Genomic DNA, 14,934 nt, shown 5'->3' with positions numbered 1-14,934 from the left:
GAGAGAGAAACAGAAAGTGACAGCCAGCCATCGAGGCAGACAGCCGCAGAAACAAAGATGGAGAGAATGCGTATGTGCGAGTCGGAGAGGGACACAGCGATGGAGAGAAAGATCGAGAGTGAAAGGCAGAGGGCCAGGTCCAGACGGTAGCATGGTGGTTATGTTATTGGACTAATAATCCAGACGCCTCGAATAATGATCCAGGGACGGGAATTCAATCCCGCCACAGAAGCTGGGGAATTTAAATTCAGTTTATTAAATAAATCGGTAATAAAAAGTTAGTATTAGTAATGGTAACCGTATTGTTGTAAAAACCCATCTGGTTCACTAGTGTCCTTTAGGGAAGGAAATCTCCCGTCCTGACTCGGTCTGGCCGATATGTGATTCCAGACAAACAGTAATGTGGTTAGCTCTTAACTGCCCTCTCAGCTGCACCAAACAGCTACACAAAGTGAACACTGTGGGAATAACTTCACCACAAGGACTGCAGCGATTCAACAATGCAGCTCACCGCCACCTTCCCAAAGGCAATTCGGGATGAGCAATAAATGCCGGCCTTGCGACACACACATCCCGTGAACGAATGTTTAAAAAGTAATGTGGGTATGAGAGAGATTGATATGGAGAGACAGCAAAAGTTCGAGAGAAGGAAAGAGTCAGATTATATTTGTATAATTTACTTCTGCACTTTCTTCACGTTATCCTTCGCAGGGAATGTATTCTGAAGTACCAGAGAGCGACCATCAGGAGATCACTTATGCTACTTTGAATATGGGAGCTGTGAATCGGAAGGAAGCTACCTTAGTCACTGCTAAAGAGACCAGCTTGTATGCTGAAGTGAAAAAGAAATAACAGCCCAGAATTTCCGTGCCCTATGTCCACGTACATGGCCATATGTGCCTGCAAGTCCTGGCTCTATGCATCGGCTGCGCTTGTGAGAAATCTCACAACTTGCAATTTGTTAAGAATCTTCTTGGATCATCCTCCACACCTCCAGGAAATGGTCATCCTCTGGTGGAGAGTTGGGCTATTTGCCTAATTCTTCTCCAGATAATGCCAATGAAACTCTTACGCCTGGTAAAAGAAAGCATGAGGCTGTCTTTTACCAGCATAATGGTGAAAATAATAATTTTTAAAAATCGTGTTTAATCATTTCAAAAGTTAATATTTTTTTTTATTTCAATGTTGTGTACATGTATTTTTGGCGCGATTCCTATTAAGTTTATTGGGGATTCTGTATATAAATGGAATCTCCATAAGCAGAATGAGAAACGCCTTTCTGATTGGTTTAGCTGGCTCACGTGATTTGCATGCCCTCCTGGGATACCTTGATCTTTACGCATGCGTATGCATGGGCTCAGGAGCACGAGTCTGCATGGATACAGGTCCATCAGGTAGGTGTGTAGGTTTATTGCGGTTCGGAGGCCTCCGGCTGCGAAATGACGCTCATCAATTCTCCGCACCTTTGATATATGTTCTTCACCAAGACCCGTGGACACAACTGCCACATTGGGCCGAATGGTGGGAGGAGGTTCGGGATACTCGTCTTTAGCGCCTGGATATTAAACGTCAGGTGGGCGAATTGCAGTCTTGGAATTCCTCCAGAAAATTTCACACAAACCTAATACAACTAGCCAGAGTTCCTTTCTGTTAATATCAGAACATAAATTGGTGCGGGTTCTATCACAGGCTTGCAATTGTTAGCGCCGCATTTTCAATTCTAAGCTTCGCCCAGAAAAGGCTTAATGCTCTGTTGGTAAAGATGAAAATCTACACCTATATTGCATCTTTTTTTTGGCTTCATGATTGATCGTTTTTTCTTCGAAATTATACAACATTGCATAATTATCACATGGTAGCAGTTCCATGTATCAACATATATAGCATTAGTTTAGATATCTGGCACAGAAACAGGCCACTTGGCCCAAACAGTCCATCCAGTTTATGTACCACTCGAGCCTCCTCCCGCCTTTCCTCATCAACATCTATTCACATACCCCTCGACACCCTTCTCGCTCAGACACTTGTCATATATCTTTTACTAATTTATTTCATTGATAACATGTTGTGGACGTCTTTTATCATATGTTGCATTGTTGATCAGAAGCATTCATTTAAACTTACATTTGAGGCAAAGTTTGAATATTAAGCTGCATGTAGCTGGAAAAATAAACAATACTTACGCTTAAAATGTCCATTTATTACATGTAGGAAGAAAATATTTTTGAAGAAGTACCACGGGATTGAGAACTTAAGTATTCGGAAATCAGCACAGTATAAATTTTAGGACAATAATCTATTTGCCTTTTATCGGTATTGAATCTTGCCATATTTGATATATATTGATTCTTACTATCTTACTGCAGCTAGAAGCTTTAAACCAACCACTGGGAAAAATGGGAAAGAAATTTGCCTTTCCCCCATTAAGGAAGGGGTACAAAACGTGTCTTGGATGGTAGCGTTAACAAAGTGGTAGCGTATTGGAGACATGTTATACACGACTTCCCATATTCAGTCCCTTCTCCTATTTTACTTCCATGGAGTTTTCTTTGCATTTCCCTGCTTATGTTTTGATATAATATTACTTGAACTGCCCACAGCGCGTGGTCCGCCCTCAAGGCCACCACAACCAGTGCCTGCGAAGAGGCGCTTGGTCACTCAAACAGGGAACACCAAGATTGGTTTGACAAAAATGACTAGGAGTTCCGGGAGCTAATAAACAGCAAACGCAGCACATTTCTGAACATAAAGCAGCAACCCAATTCAGGAGCAGAAAAGCATCTCAAAAGACTGTTGAAGGCCGAGGTCCAACAAAAAACCCGTGACCGAAAGAATAGATGGTTGGTGGAGAAAGCACACGAGATCCAGCAGCAGGCTGACAGCCATGACGAGTGAGGAATCTTCACCACAGTTATGTCCACCTACGGCCCAAGCACCCAAGGTCCCACCCCACTGTTGGCCAAGAACAGGGAGACACTCATCAAGGACACCGAGGAAGCCAGGGCCCGCTGAAAGGAGCACTTCGAAATCTCCTTAATCGAGACTCTGCCTTTAACACTAGTGTCCCTGACTCCATACCGCAGCATGCTACCCGTCACCATTTCAGCAAATCCCCAGCTCTATACGAGGTAGAAAAATAGAAACATAGAAAATAGGTGCAGGAATAGGCCACTCGGCCCTTCGAGCCTTCACCACCATTGAATGTGATCATGGCTGATCATGTTACTTCAGTACTCCATGCTTGCTTTCTCTGCATAGCCCTTGATCCCTTTAGCCGTAGGGGCCACATCCAACTCCCTTTTGAATATATTTAATGAACTGGCCTCAACACCTTTCTGAGGTAGAGAATTCCACATGTTCACAATTCTCGGAGTGAAGAAGCTTCTCCTCATCTCGGTCCTAAATCGCTTACCCCTTATCCTTAGTCTGTGACCCCTGGTTCTGGACTTCCCCAAAATCTCCAATCCTGTCACAATCTTATATGTTTCTGAGATCCTCTCGCATTCTTCTAATTTCCAGTGAATATAAGCCTAGTCAATCCAATCTTTCTTCATATGTCAGTCCTGCCATCCCAGGAATCAGTCTGCTGAACCTTCGCTGCACTCCCTCAATAGCAAGAATGTCCTTCCTCAAATTAGGAGACCAAAATTGCGCGCAATACTCAAGGTGTGGTCTCACCAAGGCCCTGTACAACTTCAGTAAGACCGCCCTGCTCCGACTCACAAATCCCCTCGCTATGAAGGCCAGCATGCAATTTGCTTTCTTTACTGCGTGCTGTACCTGCATGCTTACTTTCATTGACTGATGTACCATGACACCCAGGTCTCGTTGCACCTCCCCTTTTATTAATGTCACCATTCAGATAATAATCTGCCTTCCTGTTTTTGCCACCAAAGTAGATAGTCTCACACTTATCCACATAATACTGTATCTGCCATGCATTTTCCCATTCACCTAACCTGTCCAAGTCCCCCTGCAGCCACCTAGCATCCGCCTCATAGCTCACACTGCCTTAGTGTCATCTGCAAACTTGCATATATTACATGGAGTTCCTTCGTCTAAATCATTAATGTATATTGTAAATAGCTGGGGTCCCAGCACTGAGCCCTGCGGCACCCCACTAGTCACTGCCTGCCATTCTTAAAAGGATCCGTTTATTCACACTCATCAAGCGTCAGCTGAATCGTCCATCAGCTCAAGAACAACAAGGCATCAGAAGCAGATGGAATCTCCACCGAGGTACTAATGTATAGCAGGAATGCACTATTGGCACGAATGCATGACCTCATTTCTCTTAACTGGAAGGAGGAGAGCTTGCCAGGAGATCGCACAGATGCCATAATCGTAACCTTCTTTAAAAAGGGGACAAGTCCGACTGCGGCCACTACAGAGGAATCTCCTTGCTGTCAGCCACAGGTAAAGTCATCGCTAGAATCCACTCAACCATCTTCTCCCTGTGGCTCCCAGAATTGTAATGCATATACCGTCCACGAAGGAGTACAATAGACATGATCTTCACCACGCGACAACTACAAGAGAAATGCAGGGAACAGCGCCAGCCCTAATACATGGCCTTCTTCGATCTTACAAAGACCTTTGACACTGTCAACCATGAGGGGCTATGGAGCATCCTCCTCCGTTTGGGATGCCCTGAAAAGTTTGTCACCATCCTCCACCTGCTCCACGAGGAAACGCACACTGTGATCCTGATGAATAGATCCATCACAGACCCAATCCATTTCAGGACTGGAGTCAAGCAGGGCTGCGTCATCGCCCCAACCCTCTTCTTGATCATCCTCACTGCAATGTTCCATCTCACGCTCAACAAGGTCCTCGCCAGAGTGGATCCAAATTAGAGAACCAGTGGGAACATTTTCAACCTTCATCACCTCCAGAGTAGATCCAGGATCATCCCGTCCTCTGTCATCAAACTGCAATACACGGATTACGCTTGCATCTATGCACATAGAGGCTGAACTCCAAGTCATTGTCAACTTCTTCATCGAGGCATAGAAAAGCATGGGCCTTACACTACATATCCGTGAGACAAAGGACCTCCACCAACCTGACCCTGCCACAAAGTCAATCCACAGCGCGGCCTTGGACAACTTGGATCACTTTCCATACCTCGGGAGCCTATAATCAGCAAGGATAGACATCAACGACGAGGTACAACACCGCCTCCAGTGTGCCAGTGCAGACTTCGGTCGCATGAGCAAGAGAGTGTTTGAAGACCAGCACCTCTAATCTGCACCAGGCTTATGGTCTGCAGGGCAGTAGTGATACTCGCCCCCCAATATTCTCAGAAACGTGGGCCATATACAGTAAACACCTCAAAGCACTGGAGAAGTACCAACAGCGCTGCCTGTGTAAGATCTTGCAAAACCACTGGGAGGATTGATGCACCAACGTCAGTGTTCTCGATCAGGCCAACATCCCCAGCATCGAAGCACTGACCACACTCGACAAGCTCTGTTGGGAGAGCCACATCGACCGCATGCCCGACATGAGACTCCCAAAGCAAGTGCTCTACTCAGATTTCCTACAATGCAAGCGAGTCCCCGGTGGGCAGAGGAGACATTTCAAGGAAACCTTCCTTGATAAAATGCAACATTCTCACCGACACCTGGGAATCCTCGGCCAAAGACGTGGAGGAAGAGCATTTGGGAGGGCGCTGAGCACCTCGAGTCCCGTCGCCGAGAGCTTGCAGAAACCAAGTGCAGGCAGTGGAAGGAGCGTGCGGCAAACCAGAGTCCCCACCCACCCTTTCCTTCAACCACTGTCTGCCACACCTGTGACAGACACTGTAATCCCCATATTGGAATGTACAGTCACCTGAGAATTCATTTTTTGAGTCGAAGCAAGTCTTCCTCAATTTCAAGAGAGTGCCGTTGATGATGATGGCATAGTCGAATCTGGAGGGAACAGATAACATAAGAACATAAGAACATAAGAATTAGGAACAGGAGTAGGTCATCTAGCCCCTCGATCCGGCTCCACCATTCAACAAGATCGTGGCTGATCTGGCCGTGGACTCAGCTCCAGTTACCCGCCCGCTCCCCATAACCCTTAATTCGCTTATTGGTTAAAAATCTATCTATCTGTGATTTGAATACATTCAATGAGCTAGCCTCAACAGCTTCCTTGGGCAGAAAATTGCACAGATTCACAATCATCTGGGAAAAAAAAATCCTTCTTTACTCGGTTTTAAATTGGCTCCGACGTATTTTGAAGCTGTGCCCCCTAGTTCGAGTCTCCCCGACCAGTGGAAAAAACCTCTCTGCCTCTATCTTGTCTATCCCTTTCATTATTTTAACTGTTTCTATAAGATCACCCCTCATCCTTCTGAACTCCAACGAGTAAAGACCCAGTCTACTCAATCTATCATCATAAGGTAACCCACTCATCTCCGGAATCAGCCCAGTGAATCGTGTCTGTACCCCCTCTATCGCTAGTATATCCTTCCTTAAGTGAGGTGAACAAAACTGCACGCAGTTCTCCAGGTGCGGCCTCACCAATACCCTGTACAGTTGCAGCAGGACCTCCCTGCTTTTGTATTCCATCCCTCTCGCAATGAAGGCCAACATTCCATTCGCCTTCCTGATTACCTGCTGCACCTGCAAACTAACTTTTTGGGATTCATGCATAAGGATCCCCAGGTCGCTCTGCACCGCAGCATGTTGTAATTTCTCCCCATTCAAATAATATTCCCTTTTACTGTTTTTTCTTTCCAAGGTGGATGACCTCACCTTTTCCGACATTGTATTCCATCTGCCAAAGCTTAGCCCATTCGCTTAACCTATCTAAATCTCTTTGCAGCCTCTCTGTATCCTCTACACAACCCGTTTTCCCACTAATCTTTGTGTCATCTGCAAATTTTGTTACACTATACTCCGTCCCCTCTTCCAGCTCATCTATGTATATTGTAAACAGTTGTGGTCCCAGCACCGATCCCTGTGGCAGACCACTAACCACCGATTTCCTACCCGAAAGGGACCCATTTATCCTGACTCTCTGCTTTCTTTTAGCCAGCCAATTCTCGATCCATGCTAATACATTTTCTCTGACTCTGCGTACCTTTATCTTCTGCAGTAACCTTTTGTGTGACACGTTATCGAATGCCTTTTGAAAATCTAAATAAACCACATCCATCGGTACACCTCTATCCTCCATGCTCGTTATATCCTCAAAGAATTCCAGTAAATTAGTTAAACATGATTTCGCCTTCAAGAATCCATGTTGCATCTGCTTGATTGCACTATTCCTATCCAGATGTCCCGCTACATCTTCCTTAATGATAGCTTCAAGCATTTTCCCCACTACAGATGTTAAACTACCCGGCCTATAGTTACCTGCCTTTTGTCTTCCCCCTTTTTTAAACAGAGGCGTTACATTAGCTGATTTCCTATCCGCTGGTACCTCCCCAGAGTCCAGAGAATTTGGTAGATTATAACGAATGTATCTGCTATAATTTCCCCCATCTCTTTTATTACCCTGGGATGCATTTCATCAGGACCAGGGGACTTGTCTGCCTTGAGTCCCATTAACCTGTCCAGCACTACCCACCGAGTCATAGTGATTGTCTCAAGGTCCTCGTTTCCCACATTCCCGTGACCAGCAATGTTTGGTATGGTTTTTGTGTCTTCCACTGTGAAGACCGAAGCAAAATAATTGTTGAAGGTCTCAGCAATTTCCACATTTCCCATTATTAAATCCCCCTTCTCATCTTCTGAGGGAGCAACATTTACTTTAGTTACTCTTTACCGTTTTATATATCGGTAAAAGCTTTCACTATCTGTTTTTATGTTTTGCACAAGTTTACTTTCGTTATCTACCTTTCCTTTCTTTATCGCTTTCTTAGTCATTCTTTGCTGTCGTTTAAAATGTTCCCAATCTTCTAGCTTCCCACTCACCCTGGCCACCTTATACGCATTGATTTTTAATTTGATATATCCTTTATTTCCTTGGCTATCCACGTCTGATTATCCCTTCTCTTACCACATTTCTTTTTCATTGGAATATATTTTTGTTGAGCACTATGGAAGAGCTCCTTAAAAGTCCTCCACTGTTCCTCAATTGTGCCACCATTTAGTCTGTGTTCCCAGTCTACTTTAGCCAACTCTGCCCTCATCCCACTGCAGTCCTCTTTGTTAAGCACAGTACGCTCGTTGAGACACTACTTCCTCACCCTCAATCTGTATTACAAATTCAACCATACGGTGATCACTCATTCATGAGGATGTTTTACTAGGAGATCGTTTATTATTCCTGTTTCATTACACAGGACCAGATCTAAGATAGCTTGCTGCCTTGTAGGTTCTGTAACATACTGTTCTAAGAAACAATCCCGTATGCATTCTATGAATTCCTCCTCAATGCTACCCCGTGAGATTATATTTGACCAATCGATTTGTAGGTTAAAATCCCCCATGATTACTGCCGTTCCTTTTTCACATGCCTCCATTATTCCCTTGGTTATTGCCCGCCCCACCGTGAAGTTATTATTTGGGGGCCTTTAATCTACGCCCACCAGATACTTTTACCCCTTACTATCTCTAATCTCCACCCACTATGATTCGACATTTTGTTCATTCGAGCCAATATCGTCTCCCACAACTGCCCTGACATCATCCTTTATTAACAGAGCTACCTCACCTCCTTTCTCTTCTTGTCTATCTTTCCGAATTGTCAGAAACCCATGTATGTTTAATTCCCAGTCTTGGCCACCCTGCAACCATGTTTCTGTAATGGCCACCAAATCATACCCATTTTTAATGATTTGTGCCATCAACTCATTTACTTTATTTCAAATGCTGCGTGCGTTTAGGTAGTGTGTTTTAATACTAGTTTTTATACCATGATTTATAGTTTTGACGCCTCCTGCAGCCGTTTTATATTCATACATATTGTCCCTTCCTGTCACCTTGTGGTTTACACTTACCCCAGTGCTACTCTGCTCTGTGCCTCCTGGCTTTTGCATTCTTTCTTGGGGTACTGCTCATCTGAGCTCTCACCCACTCTAACCAGCTCAGAGCCCTCTCCTGGATTCCGAATACTCCTCGCATTGAGGCACCGAGCTTTCAGGCTTGCCTTTTTATTACACTTTGACCCTTTAGAATTTTGCTGTGCAGTTGCCCTTTTTGTTTTTTGGCACGGATGAGGGTTTCTGCAGCGGATGAGCTGAGGCAGGGGCAGAGACGGGCGATGTTATGGAGGTGGAAATAGGTGGTTTCAGTTGTGCCTGGAAGCTCATTTCAGGGTCAAATTGACAAAGAGATTGCGAACAGTTTGGCTCAGCCTTGGACAGATGCTAAGGAGCGTCTAAAGGAGGAAAGAGAGGCGGAGAGGTTAAGGCAGGAATTTCCAGAGCTTAGGGTCCAGGCAGCTGAAGGCACGTCGAACCGATGATTGAGTAATTATAATCAGGGATGCAACAGAGGGCAGAAATAGAAGAGCGCAGACATCTCGGGGTGTTGTGGGGCTGGAGGAGATTACAGAAACAGGGAGACTGCTCTCAGAAATGAATGTTGGACACGGGGTCAAACGTCAGATTGCAAACATTTTGAGCACGGCTTAGTCAGTGCGGTAATTGAGCCCGATCGGTTTCCCTCACATTAATCAGTGCCCTCCCCCTCCCTGGGCAAGTTCCTGGATCCGACTGCACAGGCAATGTATTCCTCGGGTACCTGACTCCAAGGACTCTGTGGGGAGAGGAGGGGGAAATGGAAGTCGGAGGTGGAAGAGCGGAGAGAGAGAGTTGGTGGAAAGTGGGAGGAGAAGGAGAAGGTGGGGGAAAGAGAGGAGAGGGGGAGGCGGGAGCGAGTGGTGGGAGGGGGAAATGGAACGCGGAGAAGAGAGAGGGAGAGTGGTGAGGGGGCTGAGAAGCGGGGAGGTAAGTGGATGAATAGGGGAAAGTAGTGCAGAATGGGGAGAGTAATAGAGCTCTCCCTAATGACTGATGAACTGTGTGTGGGGGGTGTTGGGTGTGTGGGGGGGGAAAGGGACATGTGTGTGGCGGGAGGGTAGAGGGGGCGTGTGTGCGTGTGCGTCTTGGACTTATGTAGCGCTTTTCATGACTGCCGCACGTCCCAAAGCGCTTTACAGCCAATGATGTCCTTTTAAAGCGCACTCACTGTTGTAATGTAGGAGACAGAGACAGAACCAGGGAGAGAGATGGAGAGACAGATTGACAGAAAATTGGAGAAAGACAGAGAGATGCAGATAGAGAGCGAGAAACAGATTGACAGTGGGACAGAAATACGAACAGAGACTGAGACAGAGAGAGAGATAGGTAGAGACAAAGAGTGACAGTGACAGAGATATAGAGAGCGAGCGAGAGCGATATCGAGGGAGCGTGAGTGGGAGCGATATAGAAGTCTGGCGATATGCAGGTCGGGCGATATGCAGGTTGGGCGATATGCAAGTAGGGCGAGAGAGGGATGGTGAGGGAGATATGATGAGGGAGATAAGGAGAGGGAGCGGGCGAGGGAGCAGGCGAGTGAGCGCGTGAGAGGTAGAGAGCGTGAGTGCGTGAGAGACAGAGAGAGAGCCAGAGAGACAGAGACCTCCCCAGATACAGGAGTGTAAGCGAGGGAAAAGATGTACCTCCCCTGATACAGGACTGTGAGCGAAGTGTTAGATGGACTTCCCCTGATACAGGACAGTGAGAGAGAGGGGTTAGAGGGACCTCCCCAGATACAGGACTGTGAGAGAGGGGTTAGACGGACATCCCCAGATAAACGCGTGTGAGAGAGGAGTTAAAAGGACCTTCCCGGATACAGGAGTGAGTGAGAGGGGTTAGAGGGACCTCCCCAGATACAGGAGTCTAATAGGGAAGTTAGAGGGACGTCCCCAGACACAGGAGTGTGAGAGAGGAGTTAGAGGGACCTCCACTGATACAGGTGTGTGAGGGGTTAGAGGGACTACCCAGGTAGAAGAGTGCGTGAGAGGGATTCGAGGGACCTCCCCAGATACAGAAGTGTGAGAGACGGGTTAGAGCGACCTCCGCAGATACAAGAGTGTGAGGGGTTAGAGGGAACTGCCCAGATACAGGAGTGTGAGAGAGGGGTTAGAGGGACTTCTCCAGATACAGGAATGTGAGAGTGGGGTTAGAGGGACCTCCCCAGATACAGGAGTGTGAGAGAGAGGTTAGAGGGACCTCCCCAGATAGAGGAGTGTGAGAGAGGGGTTAGAGGGACTTCATCAGATACATGAGTGTGAGAGAGGGGTTAGACGGACATCCCCAGATTCAGGAGTGTGTGAGAAAGTTTCGAGCGACCTCGCCAGATACAGGAGTGTGAGAGAGGGGTTAGAGGGACCTCCGCAGATAGTGTGAGGTGTTAGAGGGAACTCCCCAGATACAGAATTGTGAGAGAGGGGTTAAAGAGACCTCCCCAGATACAGGAGTGTGAGAGAGGGGTTAGATGGACCTCCCCAGATACAGGAGTGTGAGAGAGGGGTTAGATGGTCCTCTCTAGATACAGGAGTGTGAGGGAGGCTTTAGAGGGACCACTCCAGATACAGGAGTGTAAGAGAGGGGTTAGATGGACATCCCCAGATACAGGAGTGTGAGAGAGGGATTAGATGGGCCTCCCCAGATACAGGAGTGTGGGAGAGAGGGGTTAGAGGGACCTCCCCAGATACAGGACTGGGAGAGAGGGTTTAGATGGACCGCTCCAGACACCTGATCTAGGAATTGTGTCCGGAATAAGACGGAGTGTTGACATCAGTTTATTGCTGGGAGCTGTTGTCTTAGTCTCACAGGCAACGTCAGTTTTACAACCTTTGTTTAACCTTCCCTTTCACAAAACCTGAGCAAATATTTCAAATCGAAATCAGGATGGCCGCATTAACTGGAATGAATATCACAACTGATTATACCCCTGTTAAATGACAGAGTCACGTTCATCATCCAAATACACCCAGTCAATAGCTCAACCGTTTCTGTCAACAATATCAGGGAAATAGCGCGATAGGTATTCACAATAGATATAATGGAATCACAGCTCATTCTTCATTCTCTCCTCCCTCCAGCAAATCACTGACCTCAACCTGACACAGGTCCATGCAATCATTCGTGCTGGGTTGTTACATGGGCACCAGTGAAATAGCACTGATTAAAGGGACCTCCCCAGATACAGGAATATGAGTGAGGGGTTAGACGGACATCCCCAGATACAGGTGTGTGAGAGAGGAGTTAGAAGGACCTCCCTAGATACAGGAGTGTGAGAGAGGGTTTAGAGGGATCTCCCCAGATACAGGAGTCTAATAGGGAGGTTAGAGGGACGTCCCCAGACACAGGAGTATGAGAGAGGAGTTAGAGGGACCTCCAAATGTACAGGAGTGCGTGAGAGGGGTTCGATGGACCTTCCAAGATACAGGAGTGTGAGAGAGGAGTTAGAGGGACCTCCACTGATACAGGTGTGTGAGGGGTTAGAGGGACTACCCAGGTAGAAGAGTGCGTGAGAGGGGTTCGAGGGACCTCCCCAGATACAGAAGTGTGAGAGACGGGTTAGAGCGACCTCCGCAGATACAAGAGTGTGAGGGGTTAGAGGGAACTGCCCAGATACAGGAGTGTGAGAGAGGGGTTAGAGGGACTTCTCCAGATACAGGAATGTGAGAGTGGGGTTAGAGGGACCTCCCCAGATACAGGAGTGTGAGAGAGAGGTTAGAGGGACCTCCCCAGATAGAGGAGTGTGAGAGAGGGGTTAGAGGGACTTCATCAGATACATGAGTGTGAGAGAGGGGTTAGACGGACATCCCCAGATTCAGGAGTGTGTGAGAAAGTTTCGAGCGACCTCGCCAGATACAGGAGTGTGAGAGAGGGGTTAGAGGGACCTCCGCAGATAGTGTGAGGTGTTAGAGGGAACTCCCCAGATACAGAATTGTGAGAGAGGGGTTAAAGAGACCTCCCCAGATACAGGAGTGTGAGAGAGGGGTTAGATGGACCTCCCCAGATACAGGAGTGTGAGAGAGGGGTTAGATGGTCCTCTCTAGATACAGGAGTGTGAGGGAGGCTTTAGAGGGAATACTCCAGATACAGGAGTGTAAGAGAGGGGTTAGATGGACATCCCCAGATACAGGAGTGTGAGAGAGGGATTAGATGGGCCTCCCCAGATACAGGAGTGTGGGAGAGAGGGGTTAGAGGGACCTCCCCAGATACAGGACTGGGAGAGAGGGTTTAGATGGACCGCTCCAGACACCTGATCTAGGAATTGTGTCCGGAATAAGACGGAGTGTTGACATCAGTTTATTGCTGGGAGCTGTTGTCTTAGTCTCACAGGCAACGTCAGTTTTACAACCTTTGTTTAACCTTCCCTTTCACAAAACCTGAGCAAATATTTCAAATCGAAATCAGGATGGCCGCATTAACTGGAATGAATATCACAACTGATTATACCCCTGTTAAATGACAGAGTCACGTTCATCATCCAAATACACCCAGTCAATAGCTCAACCGTTTCTGTCAACAATATCAGGGAAATAGCGCGATAGGTATTCACAATAGATATAATGGAATCACAGCTCATTCTTCATTCTCTCCTCCCTCCAGCAAATCACTGACCTCAACCTGACACAGGTCCATGCAATCATTCGTGCTGGGTTGTTACATGGGCACCAGTGAAATAGCACTGATTAAAGGGACCTCCCCAGATACAGGAATATGAGTGAGGGGTTAGACGGACATCCCCAGATACAGGTGTGTGAGAGAGGAGTTAGAAGGACCTCCCTAGATACAGGAGTGTGAGAGAGGGTTTAGAGGGATCTCCCCAGATACAGGAGTCTAATAGGGAGGTTAGAGGGACGTCCCCAGACACAGGAGTATGAGAGAGGAGTTAGAGGGACCTCCAAATGTACAGGAGTGCGTGAGAGGGGTTCGATGGACCTTCCAAGATACAGGAGTGTGAGAGAGGGGTTAGAGGGAACTCCGCAGATACAGGAATGTGAGAGTGGGGTTAGAGGGACCTCCCCAGATACTGGAGTGTGAGAGAGGGGTTAGAGGGACCTCCCCAGATAGAGGAATGTGAGAGAGGGGTTAGAGGGACTTCATCAGATACAGGAGTGTGAGAGAGGGGTTAGACGGACATCCCCAGGCACAGGAGTGTGAGAGAGGAGTTAGACGGACCTCCCCAGATACAGGAGTGTGTGAGAGAGGTTCGAGCGACCTCGCCAGATACAGAAGTGTGAGAGAGTGGTTAAAGAGAACTCCCCAGATACAGGAGTGTGAGGGGTTAGATGATCTCCACAGATACAGGAATGTGAGAGAGGGGTTAGAGGGACCTCCCCAGATACAGGAGTGTGAGAGAGGGTTTAGAGGGACCTGCCCAGATAGAGGAGTGTGAGAGAAGTGTTTGATGGTCCTCCCCAGATACAGGAGTGTGAGAGATGTGTTAGAGGTTCCTCCGTAGATACAGGAGTCTGAGGGTTTAGAGGGATCTCCCCGATACAGGAGTGTGAGAGAGTGGTTAGAGGGACCTCTCCAGATATAGGAGTGTGAGCGAAGGTTTAGAGGGACCTCCCCAGATACAGGAGTGTGAGAGAGGATTTAGAGGGACCGCCCCAGATACAGGAGTGTGAGAGAGGGGTTAGAGGGACCACCCAGATACAGGAGTGTGAGAGAGGGGTTAGAGTGACCACCGCAGATAGTATGAGGTTTAGAGGGACCTCCCCAGATACAGAAGTGTGAGAGAGGGGTTAGAGGGACCTCTCCAGATATAGGAGTGTGAGCGAAGGTTTAGAGGGACCTCCCCAGATACAGGAGTGTGAGAGAGGATTTAGAGGGACCTCCCCAGATACAGGAGTGTGAGAGAGGGGTTAGAGGGACCACCCAGATACAGGAGTGTGAGAGACGGGTTAGAGGGACCACCGCAGATAGTGTAAGGTTTAGAGGGACCTCCCCAGATACAGAAGTGTGAGAGAGGGGTTAGAGGGACC

At 47.4% G+C, this 14,934-nt stretch overlaps 1 protein-coding gene across 6 annotated transcripts in view; it reads left to right on the top strand.

Moving 5' to 3' along the window:
- The window catches only part of LOC139251201 (leukocyte-associated immunoglobulin-like receptor 1), a 57,260-nt gene extending 55,069 nt beyond the window's left edge, over positions 1 to 2,191 (top strand). For all 6 annotated transcript variants that reach the window (XM_070873170.1, XM_070873171.1, XM_070873174.1 and 3 more), the window contains one exon: positions 712 to 2,191. In XM_070873170.1, coding sequence (XP_070729271.1) covers positions 712 to 852 — 141 coding nt within the window. In that variant the 3' untranslated portion in view covers positions 853 to 2,191. The remainder of the gene's footprint in view (positions 1 to 711) is intronic.
- The last annotated feature ends 12,743 nt before the right edge of the window (positions 2,192 to 14,934 follow it).

This window comes from Pristiophorus japonicus, unplaced genomic scaffold (assembly GCF_044704955.1).
Source record: "Pristiophorus japonicus isolate sPriJap1 unplaced genomic scaffold, sPriJap1.hap1 HAP1_SCAFFOLD_421, whole genome shotgun sequence".
Taxonomy (NCBI): Eukaryota; Metazoa; Chordata; class Chondrichthyes; family Pristiophoridae; genus Pristiophorus; species Pristiophorus japonicus.
Note: the sequence above shows the minus strand (reverse complement) of the source record. Positions and strands in the feature narration are given on the sequence as shown.